The sequence below is a fragment of the Vitis riparia genome, chromosome 3 (assembly GCF_004353265.1).
Source record: "Vitis riparia cultivar Riparia Gloire de Montpellier isolate 1030 chromosome 3, EGFV_Vit.rip_1.0, whole genome shotgun sequence".
In the NCBI taxonomy this organism is placed as follows: Eukaryota; Viridiplantae; Streptophyta; class Magnoliopsida; order Vitales; family Vitaceae; genus Vitis; species Vitis riparia.
The window spans coordinates 1,043,591-1,064,412 of NC_048433.1; the positions used below are offsets into that span (position 1 = coordinate 1,043,591).

The 20,822-nt window shown below is 34.3% G+C and overlaps 1 protein-coding gene across 5 annotated transcripts; it reads right to left on the minus strand.

Annotated features, from left to right (window-relative positions):
- Positions 1-1,408: 1,408 nt before the first annotated feature.
- Positions 1,409-20,790, minus strand: LOC117911235 (putative disease resistance protein At1g50180). 5 transcript variants are annotated; one of them, XM_034825529.1, is made up of 5 exons: positions 19,584-20,790; positions 4,169-5,625; positions 2,422-2,459; positions 1,818-1,908; positions 1,643-1,731 (listed from the first exon to the last, which is right to left on the minus strand). In XM_034825529.1, the coding sequence occupies exons 1-4, from the start codon at positions 19,767-19,769 to the stop codon at positions 1,847-1,849; spliced, it is 1,743 nt and encodes a 580-aa protein (XP_034681420.1). In that variant the 5' UTR covers positions 19,770-20,790; the 3' UTR covers positions 1,643-1,731; positions 1,818-1,846. The 5 variants fall into 5 exon arrangements, with proteins under 5 accessions (XP_034681419.1, XP_034681418.1, XP_034681420.1 ...); XM_034825528.1 differs by lacking the exon at positions 1,818-1,908 and having other exon boundaries at positions 1,409-1,731; XM_034825527.1 differs by lacking the exon at positions 1,818-1,908 and having other exon boundaries at positions 1,409-1,731; positions 3,092-5,625.
- Between the last annotated feature and the right edge of the window lie 32 nt (positions 20,791-20,822).

Below are 20,822 nucleotides of genomic sequence, written 5' to 3' on the forward strand. Positions count from 1 at the left end.
CTATTTTTAAAAACATTTTCTAAACAAAAAATTAAAAGTATATTTTTTGAAAAAACATTTTCTAAAAAAAATTTAAAAGCATATTTTTTGAAGTCATTTCCCCATTTTGAAAATGCAGTATTACATATATATTTGTTGTAAAAAATTAATCATGAATATAGAGTTATAATTTTAAAATATACTTTTACTAAATATATGCAAATAAGGTAAAAAGGATTTTAATTTAAGAATAAGTTAATTATTTTGATTGAATATTTAAATATATTTTTAATTTTAAGTTATGATATTAAGATATTTTATTAAATTAATTTGATTCATCTAGTTGAGTTTTTGATTAAATATAAATACCTCTCATTGTTTTGAAATTTTATCAAATAATATATCTTCTATTATTTTTCATTTTTTATTTTCACTCATCTCCCCTATTACTTAAAATAAGAAAAATATTTGATAAAATTTCAAACTATGAAATTCAAGTGTATTTAACAAAAGTCTCATGGGAGATTAATGAAGTTAACCCGTAACTTATCAAAATATACTTAATCTATTTAATAACTTGAATTAAATTATTAAATCATTAAGTTGAGTTATCACAAGCACCCTAATTTGGTTATTAATTCTTCACCCGCACTCAGATTTGGTAGAATTCTCTGATTTTTTTTGTTGTGTGAAGTGGAGCTGGCAATCACTACCAAACCCTGCAACTTTTGCCCTTTTTCTTTCCCAGGTAACCACTTTTTCAAAATGCCCTTGGAAAGAAGAAAAACAAGCCCATAAAGAATTCTCTATTCATTTACTTTTTATAAAGTATAGTTGCCTTTTCTAAAAGATAAATTTCAATCAATGATTCCAATAGACTGCCAGATGTAAGGAGGAATTCAAAGCTATCGCATTCTAACTTTACTTAAAACATATTATGCTTTGATAAGAACGTATATTTTCTTATTATATTAATACAATCTCGTTTCTTGTAGTGCACATATTATGAAAGTAATTATATGGATACACCACCACCTAGGCACACTGATTCTAATTCGACAGTCCCTTAAAGAAAATCGAAAGATACCTTAATCAAAGTATCACAACCTAGGCAGCAATACCCCAAGCAGAGCTCTCTGTTCAGTGAATGGAGTTCATGTTCTGGATAGAATGGGCAATTCACTTTTTTTAGATTGTCTTTTTTGAAAAGATAAATTCACTTTTTTACATTGAAAAGTTTTATACTGAACTCATTTTCCAAAGGTTAAGTTCACTTCTTTACCAGTGAACTTGTATTTTTCATTTTTATATTAGTTTCTTTTTTTAGAAGACAAGTTCCATTAATGGATTGATTTTAAAAAAAAATAATATCACCCTGCAAAAAGCCCAAACCTACCACTTTCAAACCAATACCAATAACACTTTCGCATGCCAAGCAAAGCCTTCAAATACATCATCCTAATTGTCGCTTAATATACATATAATTGTACAAACAAACATCTAATAATTTGATTCAACAAACTTACAACCACATTGGTTTTAGTTTAGATACAATATAAATATGTTCAACCTTAGTATGACCATCACTGAAAGTAGACATTGCCAACTATAATACATGAGATTTTAATAGCATGGCCTTATGTTTCCTTTCAATCACTCCATCATGGAATCAAGCATGAGGTAGAAGCCCCTGGCAAATCTGCTGCAGCATGATCTTCAGGTTATTGAACATGTTTGGCATGCTCAAATTATCTGTTTGCAAAGATCAAACATACATTATAAACAATGACAATAGACAAAAAGAGAGCCAACAAGTTTTAGCCTTTCACTTGTCATACATGTTGTGATTTTGGGCATGAGGATTTCTTCAATATCCGAGAGCCGTGGCTAATTTTTCAACTGCTTGCCTTGAGCTTTCTGGTGTTTGACCTGTTGCAACACACGTTTGAGTATCACATGGCCAACTTTTAGGTACCTAAACTAAAGATGAATATATGTACAAAGTTAATCTAGCAAGGATCTCAGCATTAGTTCATATATAATGAAAAAAAATTTCACCAGACTGACAATTTTCATTTTTCTATTGTTTCATGCGTTTAGAGTAAAATCATAAGAAGTAATATATGATTGTTAAGAAACTAAAAACTATACAAGTAATTAATTTCTCTTCAATAAATAAATGAAGTTATTTAATTTGACAAAAAAAAAATGTTTTGTTGAATCTAATAATAAGTTTTGAAGTGGGATTCATTAGCTAAAGAGAAATTTCAATGAAAAGATCTCGAGCTTCTCTCTAGCATCACTAATTGTTATGCAGAAGAACAAGGAATAATCCTACGTTGGATTGGTAGAAATCACATCCAAGTAAGGGAACAAAAACATGCATTTATACACCCCAAAACTCATCCACGGTAAAAATGGGTTTCAGACTTCCAGGCTTACCTTTTTCACGGCAAAATCGAACAAAATTTCTATAGGTCCTGAAATGAATAGAAAAATCAAACAAAGCATGTCAGTTGAATAAAAAGAACAATAAAAAAATTGAAAAAAAAGAATTCATCCTTACAATGTTGAAGAGAGATAATTTGAGTCAGTTTTAACTTTCCACTGTATATTTAAAATTGAAGTTCTAATTAGTTTAAAAGCAATGGAGTTGAGTAACCATTTAATGGTACTGCTATTTTCCTAGTATGGATTGGATATCGAAACATATTTGCATCTGTCTTATTTTTTTTCCAAATATATATTGGTTTTGCACATGAATTTAAAACCTATCAAATGTGCAAAAGTGATGAAATTGAAAAACATGTTAGAGAAATAGCAATGCATAAGGCTCAATGTGTCTACAAAGAAAGGTGCAGTATGGTCATCAAGCCACTAGATGGATTCGTTTTGGTAGAAGAAAAGGTTGCTTTCCAAATTTATGAAATGAGAAAATACATAATCCTAACATGTATTTCATTTTCAAATATGCTATAAATTAAATAAAATAACATTAAAAAATGTAGCAAAAGTAATTATATTGGTCTTGCAAGTTAATTGAAGAAGTAAGTGACAAGTAGTAAAAATTGATAGTTCAAGGAATCTAGAGTAGATAGATGAATGTAGGTACCGTGTAAAAACCCAAGGACGAAGTGCGCCACTGGAGACGGCTAAGCTGGCTGCCACGGCTAACCTGGCATATTTTAAATCTATACCAACCAGATGCTGTAAAGATCTGTTCTTTTCGAACATATCCATCTCCACTAGATTTAGGAGTCCTTTAAATCCTAGGATCTGCATTTCTAAATGAATTTGTAAATGCATAAGCCATGGCATCGCATTTTGCCCTATTTTCAACTTCGTTAATCTTTTTAACTCTGAAAGTTGAAGTACTTGGAGTCGAGGAAACCCATTCGCAGACACTTCCATTTCATCTCCAAGGTATGCGTCTGCCCTTAATCTGAGAATCAACAATTTTGGCTGCTTCTCTAAAATAGGCATAGGATCACAATCTAGCTTGGATGCTTCCAATGTCAATTGTGTTAGACTTTGTGAGAATTCAACAATTTCAGGCAATTTTTGTATGTGTCCCTTTACATCCAACTTAGAGAGGTGGAGGCAAGAGTTCTTGGCAAGGGATGGAACGGATGAATCATCTGATGCCTTAAGGTACAAGGATTTAAGACTACGTAACTCGGCAATGGAGTTTGAAAACTTAACCCCTTCTACCTCACACCTTCCTTCTAATTTCAATTTCTCAAGACAAGTTAACTCAATTGACTTGCTCTGAATCCATTGGTTGAAGGTTATGCCCGACAGAATTTGAAGATTTTGCAACGTATCAATTTGCAGTGGAACATCTTCCTCTTGCCCCTCGATGTAAAGATATCTCATGTTTTTCATCTTCCATATCACATTTGGCACTTGTCTAAGATTGTTTATCTCCAAAGTCTGCAAACTCCTCAGGTTGCTTATAGATGATGGAAGCATTTTTAGACCAGTATGCCTTAATCCCAAGTACCTTAAATGAATCAGTTCCCCAATTATACTGGGTAGGCATTCAATTTCTAAACCTTCCAAATCTAACACTCTAAGCACTTTGAAGCATTTAGCAATGAAGTCTAGTTGTGATGCTCTACAATTTTTCCCCAAATTGAAAAATAAGAGAGAGCGAAGATATGGAATTGAATGTTCAATGGAAGCATACCTCTCAAAGTCAGAATAAATACTTCGTCGACGGGATTTAGATGATAGGAGAGATAAATTGGCGGAGGGGGATAGAGGATCTGCAATACTAGTTCCCATGAAGTTTTGCTCTTTTGCCTTTTCAATAGCCAACTCTCGTATAAGGTCATGAACTCGACATTCCATAACCCTTGCATTAACACTCATTCTCACTACTTGAATCAAGTTTCTATTGATTAACTCATTCAAGTAAACCTCAGCCATGTCTTTCATTCTTCGGTCATCTTCTTCTCGCACAAAACCCTCAGCAGTCCATAAAAGGAGCAGTTTTCTTGAGGAGATCACATAATCTTCTGGGAAGAGGCTTAAATGAAGAAAGCACGGTTTCAAGTAATGGGGCAAGTCGATGTAGCTCAGGTTTAGCATTGTCATTACTCCCATTTGGCCTTCTTTATCAAGGTGTGCACTAATGTTATCGTGCACCTGCTTCCATTCTGTATGTGACATATTTCTTGACAGCAAACCCCCCAATACAACGATGGCCAATGGCAAACCATTACATTTGTCCACCATCTCTTCCCCAAGTTCCTTCAAATCTGGAGGATACCTCTCGCTATCAGCATCAAGGAACGCCTTCCTACAAAACAAGTCCCAGCTCTGTTGTTTCGAAAGAAGCCGCATTTCATGGGGAATAGTTCGAGCATCTGCATGCAAAGCAACATCCTTATATCGAGTTGTAAGAAGTAATCTGCTGCCGTTACTCCCATCGGGAAAAACATTTCCAGGGCAATCAGGATCGTTGCTGCTCACTTTTGCAAGAAAATCCCAATCGGCACAGTTCCATACATCATCCAGAACTATCAAATATTTTTTCTCCTTCAAATGATCATGAAGGAAATCCCCCAACTCGTTCTCTCCACACTTCTCTATCATTTCTGCTTGCTCTTTAGTCGGTGCAGAAACCTGGTTAATAATTTGCATATAAACCTCTCTGGGTCTACAATCTTGGGATACATAAATCCAGGCACGACAATCTGGAAAGTGTTCCACAATTTTTTCATGATTATAGACCTTCTTGGCAAGGGTGGTTTTGCCTATGCCGCCCATTCCTACCACGGAAATCACGCGGCGCCTTTGGTCTCCTACGGTGAGCTGCTTCACCAGCTTATCTGCCTCCTCTGTAAGGCCCACGATGACACGTTCTTCTGCGCGAGGAGAGGAGCGTCTTAGATCCTGCAACATTTGACCCGAACGGCTTGTTCCTTCTCCAATATTTTTTATTCCGAGAGCCTCCCGCCTATTTGAGATGTCTTGGAGGGTAAGTTGGATGTCTTCAATTTTCTTGCCAACCTTATGGCGGTTTATCAACTTCTTGAAGACACGCTTGAGAAAGTAGTCTGTTCTCAGGGACTCTGCATTCAGAATGAACATGTCTATGATGTCCTCAACATCATAAACCGCATCACGGATTTCAGAAACCCACTTGCGCACAGTTGAATCTTCTTCTTGCTTCTTCTCCGCTTCTTCCAAGAAGCATTTCATGGCCCCTAGATCTTGATTCAGCCTCTCGACTTTCCCCCGTACCCCCTTCAAGAAAATTGCTTCTTGAATGAGCATGTCACCGAACCTTTCAATCGCAAAGGAAACCACCGCATCTGTCGCCATTGTAGTGTTCTCTCACTGACCTTTGCTTAACTCTGGATGGAACTGATTCTCTCAAGAAGGAAATACTCAAGTTTTGGATAATGTTTAGGAGTAATGGCAAGAGGCAAGAGCTTATAACGTTGATGAAGGTATCTTGATTGACGAAACCACTACATTATAGTGCTTTTTTTATTTGGTGGAGAGGACTGAGAAGAGTATTTTATGTAAATGCCAGATATGCATGACCTGGACTTGATTTCGATCCACCAACGACCCATAATATGAAAACAGTATATCAGCTAATAGCCTCTAAATATCATATAGTTAATTCGCCAATACATAATTTAGTTAGCAGCCAAGAAGTCTCGTACCTGCTATTTATAATTTAGAATTTGTTCATCCGATATTAGTCTATCTTATCCCTTTTGTTTTTATTTTTTATTATCTTTCAAATGTGTTAGGTGTTGAAAACAATGTACAAAAGGTTTTATAATTAATGGCCTCTCACATTCATGGTGTTAAAAATCAAAACAATTTTACTAAAGTTCTAGCTCATTGTTATTATTTGCTTGGCAAGAAGAAAAGGATTGCTTGATCCGGTCTTCTCATTAATTAGACCAAGTCAAGCAAACAATAGAATAAGTAGAGCTAACTCATAAAAGTTTGCTCTCAGTTCATGCTTCTACTTTCATACACTTTCATAAAGTTTAATGCACTACTCGTTATAATTTAAATTTCATGTACCCATTTTTTTTAATGTGTAAATATATAATTTAGAGTCTATGTGATCATAAAGTCTAAAGGTATTGTTGGACAATTATTTTTTAAAACTTTTTTTTTTTCAAAACAAAAAAAGTAGGGAATGTATTTAGTAATTATAAGACAAAAATCAATTTTCTGTTATTAAAAATGAAAAACATGGTATTTCAAAAAACATATTTTAATTGTTTTTTTTTTATGGTTTAAAAAAATAATTGGTTACTTTAGAGGGGTGGCTAGAGGCAAAAGAGATGGTACTCACTCTTTCTTACTCACAATTCTTTCATGATTTGGTGGAGGAGACTATATTTTAAGTCATGCATGAGCTGCACTTGATTTCGATTGAGCAATCAGTCAATGGTTTCTAGATATCATTTGGTTGCTTCAGTGGCTGATGGGACCTTCCCCGGTTCTTACATCTATGTCGATGGATTATCACACACTGTCCCATACCTCCAGCAAGTTGAAATGATGGGCAACTGCATCATGACACAACTTCTGACAACACTTGCTAGCCGCCTAAATCTGTAATGATTGTTCTACCACCTGTAGGGCAGTCGTCATTATAGAGAAGGTTAGAGTGTCTATTCAGCACTACAGTTGCTTTCTCTTGAACACTATAAAAAGTCCTCTTAAAGCATAATCCAAGCACACGCACTTAAGCTAACTCACTCATTCTTTTCTTGAAAAGGTCTAACCTATCTGTGTCTAACTTAAGTTTCGGAGAGGTACCTAGACCATCTGTCCGGACATCCTTTATGTAGGGAAAAAGCTTACTCAGTTCCCCGTCACAGGGTAAAAGCTCTAAGAGGCACAACACAAGGAGGTTCTGACCTCAATTGAACTAGCATCAACAATTTGTTCTTATATGGCATTTAGGGAATTAGAAAAATTATGGAGATTGTTTGAGATTCCCTTCAATCAAAGGATTTTAAGTGAATGGCAGAGATGCATAAGCTGGACTTCATTTTGATCAGCAATCATCCATAATATAATATACAGCAACATGGCAATAAATAATATCATTTATTTGCTTTCATGTTCCCATAAATAATAATTCAATAATAGACAATTCGCCTGCCAACCAAGAAAGCCACTGCTGGCCAAGTGCGGTTTTTAATTAATAACTTCTTCACCCTTAGTTGTTATTATCCTACAAACGTGTTAGGTATGGGAGATGAAAAAGACTTGGGATTTGTTTAATTTACATTACCTTCCCTCGGCGTTTGGATTCATCACATACACCACTTTTAATTTGGTTTCTAATATTATATTGATCAAGAATCGAAGCACCTTCACGTGACAGCCGCGTCATAATCTACGCTTTTGAAGTATCAAAAAGGAGGGAGAGATAACGGATGAAAAAAGACAAAAAGGGACACATAGAATCTTTCTCTCGTCTTCCAGAATAATAATAATGTATTTTTTCCAAGTTACCACTTTTTCCGAAGGGCATGCCGTTTGAAAGTTAATAGAAGGAAAAACAATAAGGTACACAAGTGTTTTTTAAACATAATTTTTTATCCACTGAAAAAAGACAAAACAAAACAAGAAAATAATTTTGACAATAAAAAAATAGAAAATAGTTTTTCACTCTTAAAACCATAAAATATAATGTTTTTAGAAAATATTTTTTAATTATTTTTAATTATTAGTTTTATAATGACTATTTTAAAAATAATTATATAAATATAGAGAATGGTTAAAAATAAAATAAAATTTATTTTTAAAATATAAAAATATGTTAAGAATATTTCAAATTTTTAAATAGAATTTCATTCTATAAAACATTAGAAAATAATAGTTACCAAAAATTGGTTTTCAAAACTATTTTTAAAAACATTTTCTAAACAAAAAATTAAAAGTATATTTTTTGAAAAAACATTTTCTAAACAAAATTTAAAAGCATATTTTTTGAAGTCATTTCCCTATTTTGAAAATGCAAGTATTACATATATATTTGTTGTAAAAAATTAATCATGAATGTGGAGTTATAATTTTAAAATATACTTTTACCAAATATATGCAAATAAGGTAAAAAAAAAATTTTAATTTAAGAATAAATTAATTATTTTGACCGAATATTTAAATTTATTTCTAATTTTAAGTTATGATATTAAGATATTTTATTAAATTAATTTGATTCATCTAGTTAAGCTTTTGATTAAATATACATACCTCTCGTTGTTTTGAAATTTTATCAAATATCTCTTTTATTATTTTTATTTTTTATTTTCACTCATCTTCTCTATCATTTAAAATATGAAAAGTATTTTATAAAATTTCAAACTATGAAATTCAAGTGTATTTAACAAAAATCTCATAGGAGATTAATGAAGTTAACTCATAACTTATCAAAATATACTTAATCTATTTAATAACTTGAATTAAATTATTAAATCATTAAGTTGAGTTATCACAAGCACCCTAATTTGGTTATTAATTCTTCACCCGCACTCAGATTTGTTTACTAATTCTTCACCAATGTAGAATTCTCTGATTTTTTTTGTCGTGTGAAGTGGAGCTGGCAATCACAACCAAACCCCACAACTTTTTCCCCTTTTGTTTTCCAGCTAACCACTTTTTCAAAATGCCCTTGGAAAGAAGAAAAACAAGCCCATAAAGAATTCTCTATTCATTTACTTTTTATAAAGTATAGTTGCCTTTTCTAAAAGATAAATTTCAATCAGTGATTCCAATAGACTGCCAGATCTAAGGAGGAATTCAAAGCTATCGCATTCTAACTTTACTTAAAACATATTATGCTTTGATAAGAACGTATATTTTCTTATTATATGAATACAATCTCATTTCTTATAGTGCGCATATTGTAAAAGTAATTATAATCGAGGCCATGGCAGCCTAAACAAATGCAAGGAAGAAGCTTACCCAGTTCCCCGTCGCTGGGTAGAAGCTCTAAGAGGCACAACACAAGGAGGTTCTGACCTCAGTTGACCTCGCATCAACAATTTGTTCTTACATGACATTTAGGGAATTAGAAAAATTATGGAGATTGTTTGAGATTCCCTTCAATCAAAGGATTGGAAAAAGTATTTTAAGTGAATTGCAGAGATGCATGAGCTGGACTTCATTTTGATCAGCAATCATCCATAATATAATATACAGCAACATGGCAATAAATAATATCATTTATTTGCTTTCATGTTCCCATAAATAATAATTCAATAACAGACAATTCCCCCAGCCAAGAAAGCCACTGCTGGCCAAGTGCGGTTTTTAATTAATAACTTCCTCACCCTTAGTTGTTATTATCCTACAAACGTGTTAGGTATGGGAGATGAAAAAGACTTGAGATTTGTTTAATTTACATTACCTTCCCTTGGCGTTTGGATTCATCACATGCACCACTTTTAATTTAGTTTCTAATATTATATTGATCAAGAATTGAAGCCACCTAAAACGTAGCCATCTAAAATATAACCGTCCAAATGAGCTTACCTAAAAATAAGCACCTACCTCGTAAGTCGTAAAAAAGGTTAGCTACTAACTCTTAACGTTTAGGGAAAAAGTTGCACCTTCACGTGACAGCCACGTCGTAATCTAGACTTTTGTTCAACCATCCAAACGCTAAAGTATCAAAAAGGAGGGAGAGATAAACGGATGAAAAAAGACAAAAGGGGCACACAGAATCTTTCTCTCGTCTTCAAGAATAATAATAATGTATTTTTACAAAGGCATACCATTCAAAGATGAAAATATCGATAATTTTGGATATATTGGTACTTCGATTTTACGGATATATCGGAGATATATCGATGGATATTTTGGAAAAAAATATCGATAAGCTTAAAATTGTTAAAAATTCATGAAAATATAAGGAAAACCTCATAATAATATAATTAGAAGTATAATAGATATTTTAAAGTTATTTTATTGAAAATTTTTATATATGTATAACATGATTTATCATATTTGATAATAATATCATATGCATTGATAAAAATATGAATTTTATAAATGTACATTTATTATTAAATTACACCTAATATTATGATATTTGATTATAATATGTCTAATTTTAAAATATATATTAGTATTAAAATATGATCCATTTAATTCAATTGTATTAAACAATATAAAATAAATTATGATATATATATATATATATATAATTTTTTAATATTTAATTAATTATTAATGATATTAAAAACATTATGAAGAAAATTATATAATTTTTATATTTTTGGTAATTAATTAAAAGACTTTGCATTTAATTATAAAATAATTATAATTAATTTGCTCTTTAAAATATTCTTATATTTTCTTTATATAATGAGTTTAAGTATATATAAATTTATTGCATATTATATATCAAAGGACAAGTTAGCCCAGGTGGTAAGCGGGTGAACCCCATATGAAAAGGTTTTTGGTTTGGGGTTCAAATCTTCTCAGCAGCAAGCAAATGGGATAACATGTAACGCGTTTGACTTTCGTTGACCATGCAATGACATTTTCTTCCTTATGCCCGTTTGAAAGTTAATTGAAGGAAAAACAATAAGGTACATAAGTGTTTTTTAAAAATAATTTTTTTATCAATTGAAAAAAAAACAAACAAAACAAGAAAATAATTTTGACAATCAAAAAAATAGAAAATAGATTTTCGCTCTTAAAACCATAAAATATAATATTTTTAGAAAATATTTTTTAATTGTTTTCAATTATTAGTTTTATAATGACTATTTAAAAAATAATTATATAAATATAGAGAATGGTTAAAAATAAAATAAAATTTATTTTTAAAATATAAAAATATGTTAAGAATATTTCAAATTTTTAAATAGAATTTTATTCTATAAAACATTAGAAAATAATAGTTACCAAAAATTGGTTTTCAAAACTATTTTTAAAAACATTTTCTAAACAAAAAATTAAAAGTATATTTTTTGAAAAAACATTTTCTAAACAAAATTTAAAAGCATATTTTTTGAAGTCATTTCCCCATTTTGAAAATTCAAGTGTTACATATATATTTGCTGTAAAAAATTAATCATGAATGTAGAGTTATAATTTTAAAATATACTTTTACTAAATATATGCAAATAAGGTAAAAAAAGATTTTAATTTAAGAATAAGTTAATTATTTTGACTGAATATTTAAATTTATTTCTAATTTTAAGTTATGATATTAAGATATTTTATTAAATTAATTTGATTCACCTAGTCGAGCTTTTGACTAAATTACACATACCTCTCATTGTTTTGAACTTTTATCAAATATCTCTTCTACTATTTTTATTTTTTATTTTCACTCATCTTCTTTATCATTTAAAATAAGAAAGGGATTTGATAAAATTTCAAACTAATGAAATTCAAATGTATTTAACCAAAGTCTCATGGGAGATTAATGAAGTTGACCCGTATCTTATCAAAACATACTTAACCTATTTAATAACTTGAATTAAATTATTAAATCATTAAGTTGAGTTATCACAAGCGCCCTAATTTGGTTATTAATTCTTCACCCGCACTCAGATTTGGTCACTAATTCTTCACCAATGTAGAATTCTCTGATTTTTTTTGTTGCGTGAAGTGGAGCTGGCAATCACAATCAAACCCCACAACTTTTGCCCTTTTTGTTTTCCAGGTAACCACTTTTTCAAAATGCCCCTGGAAAGAAGAAAAACAAGCCCATAAAGAATTCTCTATTCATTTATTTTTTATAGAGTACAGTTGCCTTTTCTGAAAGATAAATTTCAATCGGTGATTCCAATAGACTGCCAGATCTAAGGAGGAATTCAAAGCTATCGCATTCTAACTTTACTTAAAACATATTATGCTTTGATAAGAACGTATATTTTCTTATTATATGAATACAATCTCATTTCTTGTAGTGCGCATATTGTAAAAGTAATTATAATCGAGTCCATGGCAGCCTAAACAAATACACAGGCTTAGGCACTCATCATTTTAACCATATGATCACAATTATAATATCAATTATTCCAACACTATCTTCTCAGCAATCATTTGCTGCAATAGCGCCAGACATCCTCATCTATCTCTGAAAACCTGTAGTGAGAAAGGAGGGGAGAAAATGAAATGAAATGGAATGAAAAGGTCTAATTACATTCCTTGCAATTTCAAAGGAGTTCATTTTTTTCTCTTTTATTTGCCTGTAATCTTCTACCCAAATAAATGTTAGTGTTTCGAATTCAAGGAGGGGAACTAGGCCTCAATGTTTATAGCAGAAAAAAATGTTGTAGAATGAGGGAATCCGTGAAAGAATTTGTTACCCTTGTGGACATTTTTTTGTAGGAAGAATCAAAAGAGTGTATCCGGTTAGGAGAATTTGGAAATCCACCAACCACATTTATCTGCCATAGGGATGTAGGAGCTCATTAAGTCCAAAGATGAACCATAAATCCTTATAAACTTTCAACTGAGAAAGCCTAGGCATGCCACCCTTCTCAAAGACCACCCTCATATTAGCTCATCATGAGTTTGGCATTCTCCAACCCTCCCATTAACGCTCATTCTCACTACTCGAACAAGTTTCTGTTTATTAACTCATTTAGATAATCTTCAGCTACATCCTCCATTCTTTGTTGATCTTGTTGTATAACCAAACCCTCTGCAATCCATGGTAAGAGTAATTTTCTTGTGGATACTGCTTGGTCTTTTGGGAAGAGGCCTAGTTGAAGAAAGCGTAGGGGGGTGAATCCATGTAGCTTAGGCCTAACTTGGCATCTACCGCCTCTTTGCCCCTTGAAAGATGCATACCAATGTAATTGAGCATCTTTGCCCACTCAGTAGGTAACTTATTCCTTGACAACAGGCCTCCCAATACAACAGTGGCATGTGGTGAACCAGTATATTTCCTCACCATCTCTTCACCAAGCTCCCTCAACTCTAGAGGACAACTTTGAGTGACACTGTCGAAAAATGTGGTCCTACAGGACAATTCCGGACTCTCATTGCTAAAAAGAAGTTTCATTTCATGGGGAACACTTTGACCGTCGCAAAGCAACATCCTTATTTGGAGTTGTAACAAGTACCCTACTGCCATTACCCTCATTTGGGAACACATCTGCAACACATGTCCAATCTTCATTATTCCATATGTCATCCAAAACTATCAAATATCTCCTACTTCAGATGTTGATGGAGAACTCGTCATCTTGCAATGTCTCTATCCTCTCTGCACTCTCTAGAATTGGTGCAGCAACTTGGTTTATAATTCCCAGAAAAATGTCTCTGGGTATGCAGTCTTGGGACACATAAGCCCAAGCGTGGAATGCAAAGCAATGAACAACTTTACTATCATGATAAACTTGTTCGGCAAGAGTAGTTTGGCCTATGCCAGCCATTCCCATAATACCCTGTTTTTCTACAGGAGGATTAGATTTTCTTAGTTTCCACAGCCTCTCAGTTGCATTAGTTCCTACTCCAATATTATTGATCCCATACGCTTCTCTACTTCTTGAGATGTCTTTTGTTTTAATCTGGATTGTTTCAATTTCCCTGCCAAGCTTACACAGATTAATCAACCTTTTGAAGATAGAGGGCGGCTTGTGCTTTGTCTCTGTATTCAATGATAGTGACCGACGAATTGGTATTGGGTAACATCAACAAACCAGCGATATTTCCAACCATTAATTGAAGAAATGCCCGAAGGATGTGCCGTGCCATCCACAATCATGTGATTGATAGTGCAACCAATAAAGATGCCATCAAGGAGCTCAGTCACTTGCACTGCGAGCAACTGCTCTGAAACGCCATGAGCAGCTGCATAGATAAACTCAGCTATGGCTCCATTGCAGTTGATGAAGAAACAAATGGTACTGTGGTCGTTTGCCAAGGCGGCCGGCTGAGTGGGTAGAACAAGTCTAGAGTGCGAGAAAGGGAGGTTTTCAAATGAGCTATGATATTATGGTCCTGAGGTTGGGGTGTAGGCTGGAGAAAGATAAGACCTTAATTTTTGGATGGGACTAAGGAGAAGAACTGGAGTTCCTATGGAGTAAACACAATCCTCTTAATTGACTGGTTCGGACTCTCAGGTCTAGGTATCTTCAGCAACAGAGGCAGCATTTTGAATTTCATGAACACATTTGTGCACTCCAGCATTATCTTCATGCCTTGTATCTGCATCATTTAGGATGCACTGCATCCGCATTAGCTCAGCCCGCAAATGTACAACTTGTTGGTGCACTCCTTCGAAGGAAACAGCATTTTGAATGAGGAAGTCACCCAACCTTTCAGCTGACTCTACCATCCTAATTTGCTCTCTGGCCCCCCCTTCAATGGATGCGAAAAAGCAAGAGCTGATACTCAAAAAACACAGAAAACCTCGTGATCCACTCCACCCAATGCTAAGGAACTGTATCATACATGGGAAACTCTGCAGTCCAAAGTTTTATGTTTGTCCTGTTTTTTGTTACTTTGTCATACCTTGTATTTTATGGATACACCACCACCTAGGCACACTGAATCTAATTCAACAGTCCCTTAAAGAAAATCGAAAGATTCCTTAATCAAAGTATCACCACCTCGGCAGAAATACCCCAAGCAGAGCTCTCTGTTTAGTGAATGGAGTTCATGTTCTAGATAGAATGGGCAATTCACTTTTTTTAAATTGTCCTTTTTGAAAAGATAAATTCACTTTTTTACATTGAAAAGTTTTATACTGAACTCATTTTCCAAAGGTTAAGTTCACTTCTTTACCGGTGAACTTGCATTTTTCATTTTTATACTAGTTTCTTTTTTTTAGAAGACAAGTTCCATTAATGGATTGATTTTTAAAAAAATAATATCACCCTGCAAAAAGCCCAAACCTACCACTTTCAAACCAATAACAATAACACTTTTGCATGCCAAGCAAAGCCTTCAAATACATCATCCTAATTGTCATTTAATATACATATAATTGTACAAACAAACATCTAATAATTTGATTCAACAAACTTATAAGCACATTGGTTTTGGTTTAGATACAATATAAATATGTTCAACCGTAGTATGACCATCACTGAAAGTAGACATTGCTAACTAAAATACATGAGATTTTAATAGCATGGCCTTATGTTTCCTTTCAATCATTCCATTATGGAATGGAATCAAGCATGAGGTAGAAGCCCCTGGAAAATCTGCTGCAGCATAATCTTCAAGTTATCGAACATGTTTGGCATGCTCAAATTATCTGTTTGCAAACATCAAACATACATTATAAACAATGACAATAGACAAAAAGAGAGCCAACAAGTTTTAGCCTTTCACTTGTCATACATGTTGTGATTTTGGCCACGAGGATTTCTTCGATGTCTGAGAAAGGCGGCTAATTTTTCAACTGCTTGCCTAGAGATTTCTGATGTTTGACCTGTTGCAACACACGTCTGAGTATCACATGGCCAACTTTTAGGTGCCTAAACTAAACATGAATATATGTACAAAGTTAATCTAGCAAGGATCATATATAATGAAAAAAAAATTTCACCAGACTGACAATTTTCATTTTTCTATTGTTTCATACGTTTAGAGTAAAATCATAAGTAATATATGATTGTTAAGAAACTAAAAACTGTACAAGTAATTAATTTCTCTTCAATAAATAAATGAAGTTATTTAATTTGACAAAAAAAAAATTGTTTTGTTGAATCTAATAATAAGTTCTGAAGTGGGATTCATTAGCTAAAGAGAAATTTCAGTGAAAAGATCTCGAGCTTCTCTCTAACATCACTAATTGTTATGCAGAAGAACAAGGAATAATCCTAGGCTGGCTTGGTAGAAATTACATCCAAGTAAGGGAATAAAAACATGCATTTATACACCCCAAAACTCATCCACGATAAAAATGGGTTTCAGACTTCCAGGCTTACCTTTTTTACGGTATAATCGATATTGAGCGACAAACTTTCTATAGGTCCTCAAATGAATAGAAAAATCAAACAAAGCATGTCAGTTGAATAAAAAGAACAATAAAAAAATTGAAAAAAAAAATTCATCCTTACAATGTTGAAGAGAGATAATTTGAGTCAGTTTTAACTTTCCACTGTATATTTAAAATTGAAGTTCTAATTAGTTCAAAAGCAATGGAGTTGAGTAACCATTTAATGGTACTGCTATTTTCCTAGTATGGATTGGATATCGAAACATATTTGCATCTGTCTTTTTTTTTTTCCAAATATATATTGGTTTTGCACATGAATTTAAAACCTATCGGATGTGCAAAAGTGATGAAACTGAAAAACATGTTAGAGAAATAGCAATGCATAAGGCTCAATGTGTCTACAAAGAAAGGTGCAATATGGTCATCAGGCCACTAGATGGATTCGTTTTGGTAGAAGAAAAGGTTGCTTTCCAAATTTATGGAAGGAGAAAATACATAATTCTAACATGTATTTCATTTTCAAATATGCTATAAATTAAATACAATAACATTAAGAAATGTAGCAAAAGTAATTATATTGGTCTTACAAGTTAAATTGAAGAAGTAAGTGACAAGTAGTAAAAATTGATAGTTCAAGGAATCTAGAGTAGATAGATGAATGTAGGTACCGTGTACAAACCCAAGGATGAAGTGGGCCACGCATGATGGCTAAGCTGGCTTCGAGAACGAGTAAACCAAGAGCTCTAAACCGAGAATCTTTGCTTTTTTCGAAAAAATCCATCTCCACTAGATTTAGGAGTCCTTCAACTCCTAGGATCTTCATTTCTGAATGAATTTGTAAATGCATAAGCCATGGCATCGCATTTTGCCCTATTTTCAACTTCGTTAATCTTGTTAACTCTGAAAGTTGAAGTACTTGGAGTCGAGGAAACCCATTCGCAGACACTTCCATTTCATATCCAAGGTATGCGTTTGCCCTTAATCTGAGAATCAACAATTTTGGCTGCTTCTCTAAAATAGGCATAGGATCACAATCTAGCTTGGATGCTTCCAATGTCAATTGTGTTAGACTTTGTGAGAATTCAACAATTTCAGGCAATTTTTGTATGTGTCCCTTTACATCCAACTTAGAGAGGTGGAGGCAAGAGTTCTTGGCAAGGGATGGAACGCATGAATCATCTGATGCCTTAAGGTACAAGGATTTAAGACTACGTAACTCGGCAATGGAGTTTGAAAACTTAACCCCTTCTACCTCACACCTTCCTTCTAATTTCAATTTCTCAAGACAAGTTAACTCAATTGAATTCATCTGAATCCATTGGTTGAAGGTTATGCCCGACAGAATTTGAAGATTTTGCAACGTATCAATTTGCAGTGGAACATCTTCCTCTTGCCCCTCGATGTAAAGATATCTCATGTTTTTCATCTTCCATATCACATTCGGCACTTGTCTAAGATTGTTTATCTCCAAAGTCTGCAAACTCCTCAGGTTGCCTATAGATGATGGAAGCATTTTTAGACCAGTATGCCTTAATCCCAAGTACCTTAAATGAATCAGTTCCCCAATTATACTGGGTAGGCATTCAATTTCTAAACCTTCCAAATCTAACACTCTAAGCACTTTGAAGCATTTAGCAATGAAGTCTAGTTGTGATGCTCTACAATTTTTCCCCAAATTGAAAAATAAGAGAGAGCGAAGATATGGAGTTGGATGTTCAATGGAAGCATACCTCTCAAAGTCAGAATAAATAATTCGACGACGATGGGATTTAGGTGAAATGAGAGATGAACTGGTGGAGGGGGATAGAGGATCTGCGATATTAGTTCCAATGAAGTTTTGCTCTTTTGCCTTTTCAATGGCCAACTCTCGTACAAGGTCATGAACCCGACATTCCATTACCCTTGCATTAACACTCATTCTCACTACTTGAATCAAGTTTCTATTGATTAACTCATTCAAGTAAACCTCAGCCATGTCTTTCATTCTTCGGTCATCTTGTTCTGGCACAAAACCCTCAGCAGTCCATAAAAGGAGCAGTTTTCTTGAGGAGATCACATAATCTTCTGGGAAGAGGCTTAAATGAAGAAAGCACGGTTTCAAGTAATGGGGCAAGTCGATGTAGCTCAGGTTTAGCATTGCCATTACTCCCATTTCGCCTTCTTTAGCAAGGTATGCAGTAATGTTATCGTGCACCTTCTTCCATTCTGTATGTGACATATTTCTTGACAGCAAACCCCCCAATACAACGATGGCCAATGGCAAACCACTACATTTGTCCACCATCTCTTCCCCAAGTTCCTTCAAATCTGGAGGATAGCTCTCGCTATCAGCATCAAGGAACGCCTTCCTACAAAACAAGTCCCAGCTCTGTTGTTTCAAAAGAAGCCGCATTTCATGGGGAATAGTTCGAGCATCTGCATGCAAGGCAACATCCTTATGTCGAGTTGTAAGAAGTAATCTGCTGCCGTTACTCCCATCGGGAAAAACATGTCCAGGGCAATCAGGATCGTTGGTGCTCACTTTTGCAAGAAAATTCCAATCGGCACAGCTCCATACATCATCCAGAACTATCAAATATCTTTTCTCCTTCAAATGATCATGAAGGAATTCCCCCAACTCATTCTCTCCATACTTCTCTATCATTTCTGCTTGCCCTTTAGTTGGTGCAGAAACCTGGTTAATAATTTGCATATAAACCTCTCTGGGTCTACAATCTTGGGATACATAAATCCAGGCACGACAATCTGGAAAGTGTTCCACAATTTCTTCATGATTATAGACCTTCTTGGCAAGGGTGGTTTTGCCTATGCCGCCCATTCCTACCAAAGAAATCACGCGGCGCCTTTGGTCTCCTACGGTGAGCTGCTTCACTAGCTTATCTGCCTCCTGTTTAAGGCCCACGATGACACGTTCTTCTGAACGAGGAGAGGAGCTTCTTAGATCCTGCAACATTCGACCCGAACCGCTTGTTCCTTCTCCAATATTTTTTATTCCGAGAGCCTCCCGCCTATTTGAGATGTCTTGGAGGGTAAGTTGGATGTCTTCAATTTTCTTGCCAACCTTATGGCGGTTTATCAACTTCTTGAAGACACGCTTGAGACAGCAGTCTGTTCTCATGGACTCTTCATTCAGGATGAACATGTCTATGATGTCCTCAACATCAAAAACCGCTTCATGGATTTCAGAAACCCAGTTGCGCACTCTTACATCTTCTTCTTGCTTCTTCTCCGCTTCTTCCAAGAAGCATTTCATCGCACTTAGATCTTTCTGCAGCCTCTCGACTTGCCCGCGCACCTCCTTCAAGAAACTTACCTCTTGAATAAGCATGTCACTGATCCTTTTAACCGCAGAGGAAACCACAGCCTCTGTCGCCATTGTAATGTTCTCTCACTGACCCTTTCTTAACTCTGGATGGAACTGATTCTCTCAAGAAGGAACTACTCAAGTTTTGGTGCTATCAAACCCCCAGGTAACACCTTCCTTTAAAAACTAACACGGAGCTTCGTTTCTTGTTTTGGAGAAGGCCACCTAGAAAAGAAAAGCTTCATCTTTTCAATGCCAATTACTCGTAATTGCCTGTCAGAAAAATTATGCAACTGGAACAGTTTCATACTATATGAGATCACCTACAATTATAGGATGAGATAAAGTAATACAAAAGCTGGACAATTCTTGTGGCGCACAACGATCATGAAATTAATGGCCTGGTCCACACCAATCCAATGCTTATCTACATATGGGTCATCTTACTTTGTTCTGTTCTTTGTGTGGGCCTCTAGATTTAGGAATCATTCATGCACCTGGCCAGGGCTTTTCAACTGATTTATCCAAGATAATTGGATATGACGACATCAATCCTCTGGTAAATGATGATCTCAAAAACTATTGCTTCCATGGAGAAAGAAAGAAAGAGATTATCTTCGAATCAGTAAACCAACCAAATTATACGAGTGTATAGGGGTTCAGTTGGACTCAGGTGAGTGAAGTTGCCTTTCATATAAAAGATAAATTTGAATGGGATCAGAAAATTATGCAAATGGATAGTTGCATATTGTTTGAGCTTCCCTTCAATCAAAGGATGAGAAAAAGTTGTATAAAAGTTGAACAATTCTTATGGCACACAATGAACAATCAATTCAAGATGTCGGCAGCGATCTAAATGCCTATCTACACATGGCCCATCTTGCTTTGCTCTATTGGACAATTCTCATGGCACACAATGACCAATCAATTCAAGGTGTCGGGACCAATCTAAATGCCTATCCACACATGGACATGGGCCATCTATTGGACAATTCTCATGGCACACAATGACCTATCAATTCAAGTTGTCCGCACCAATTCAAATGCCTATCTGGACATGGACGAGGCGTCGGCACCAATCCAAATGTCTATCTACACATGGACATGGGTCATCTTACTTTGTTT

What these genes read in the sequence shown, in the direction of transcription:
- LOC117911235 (XM_034825526.1), bottom strand. Translation starts at nt 5,811, where the DNA reads ATGGCGACAGATGCGGTGGTTTCCTTTGCGATTGAAAGGTTCGGTGAC.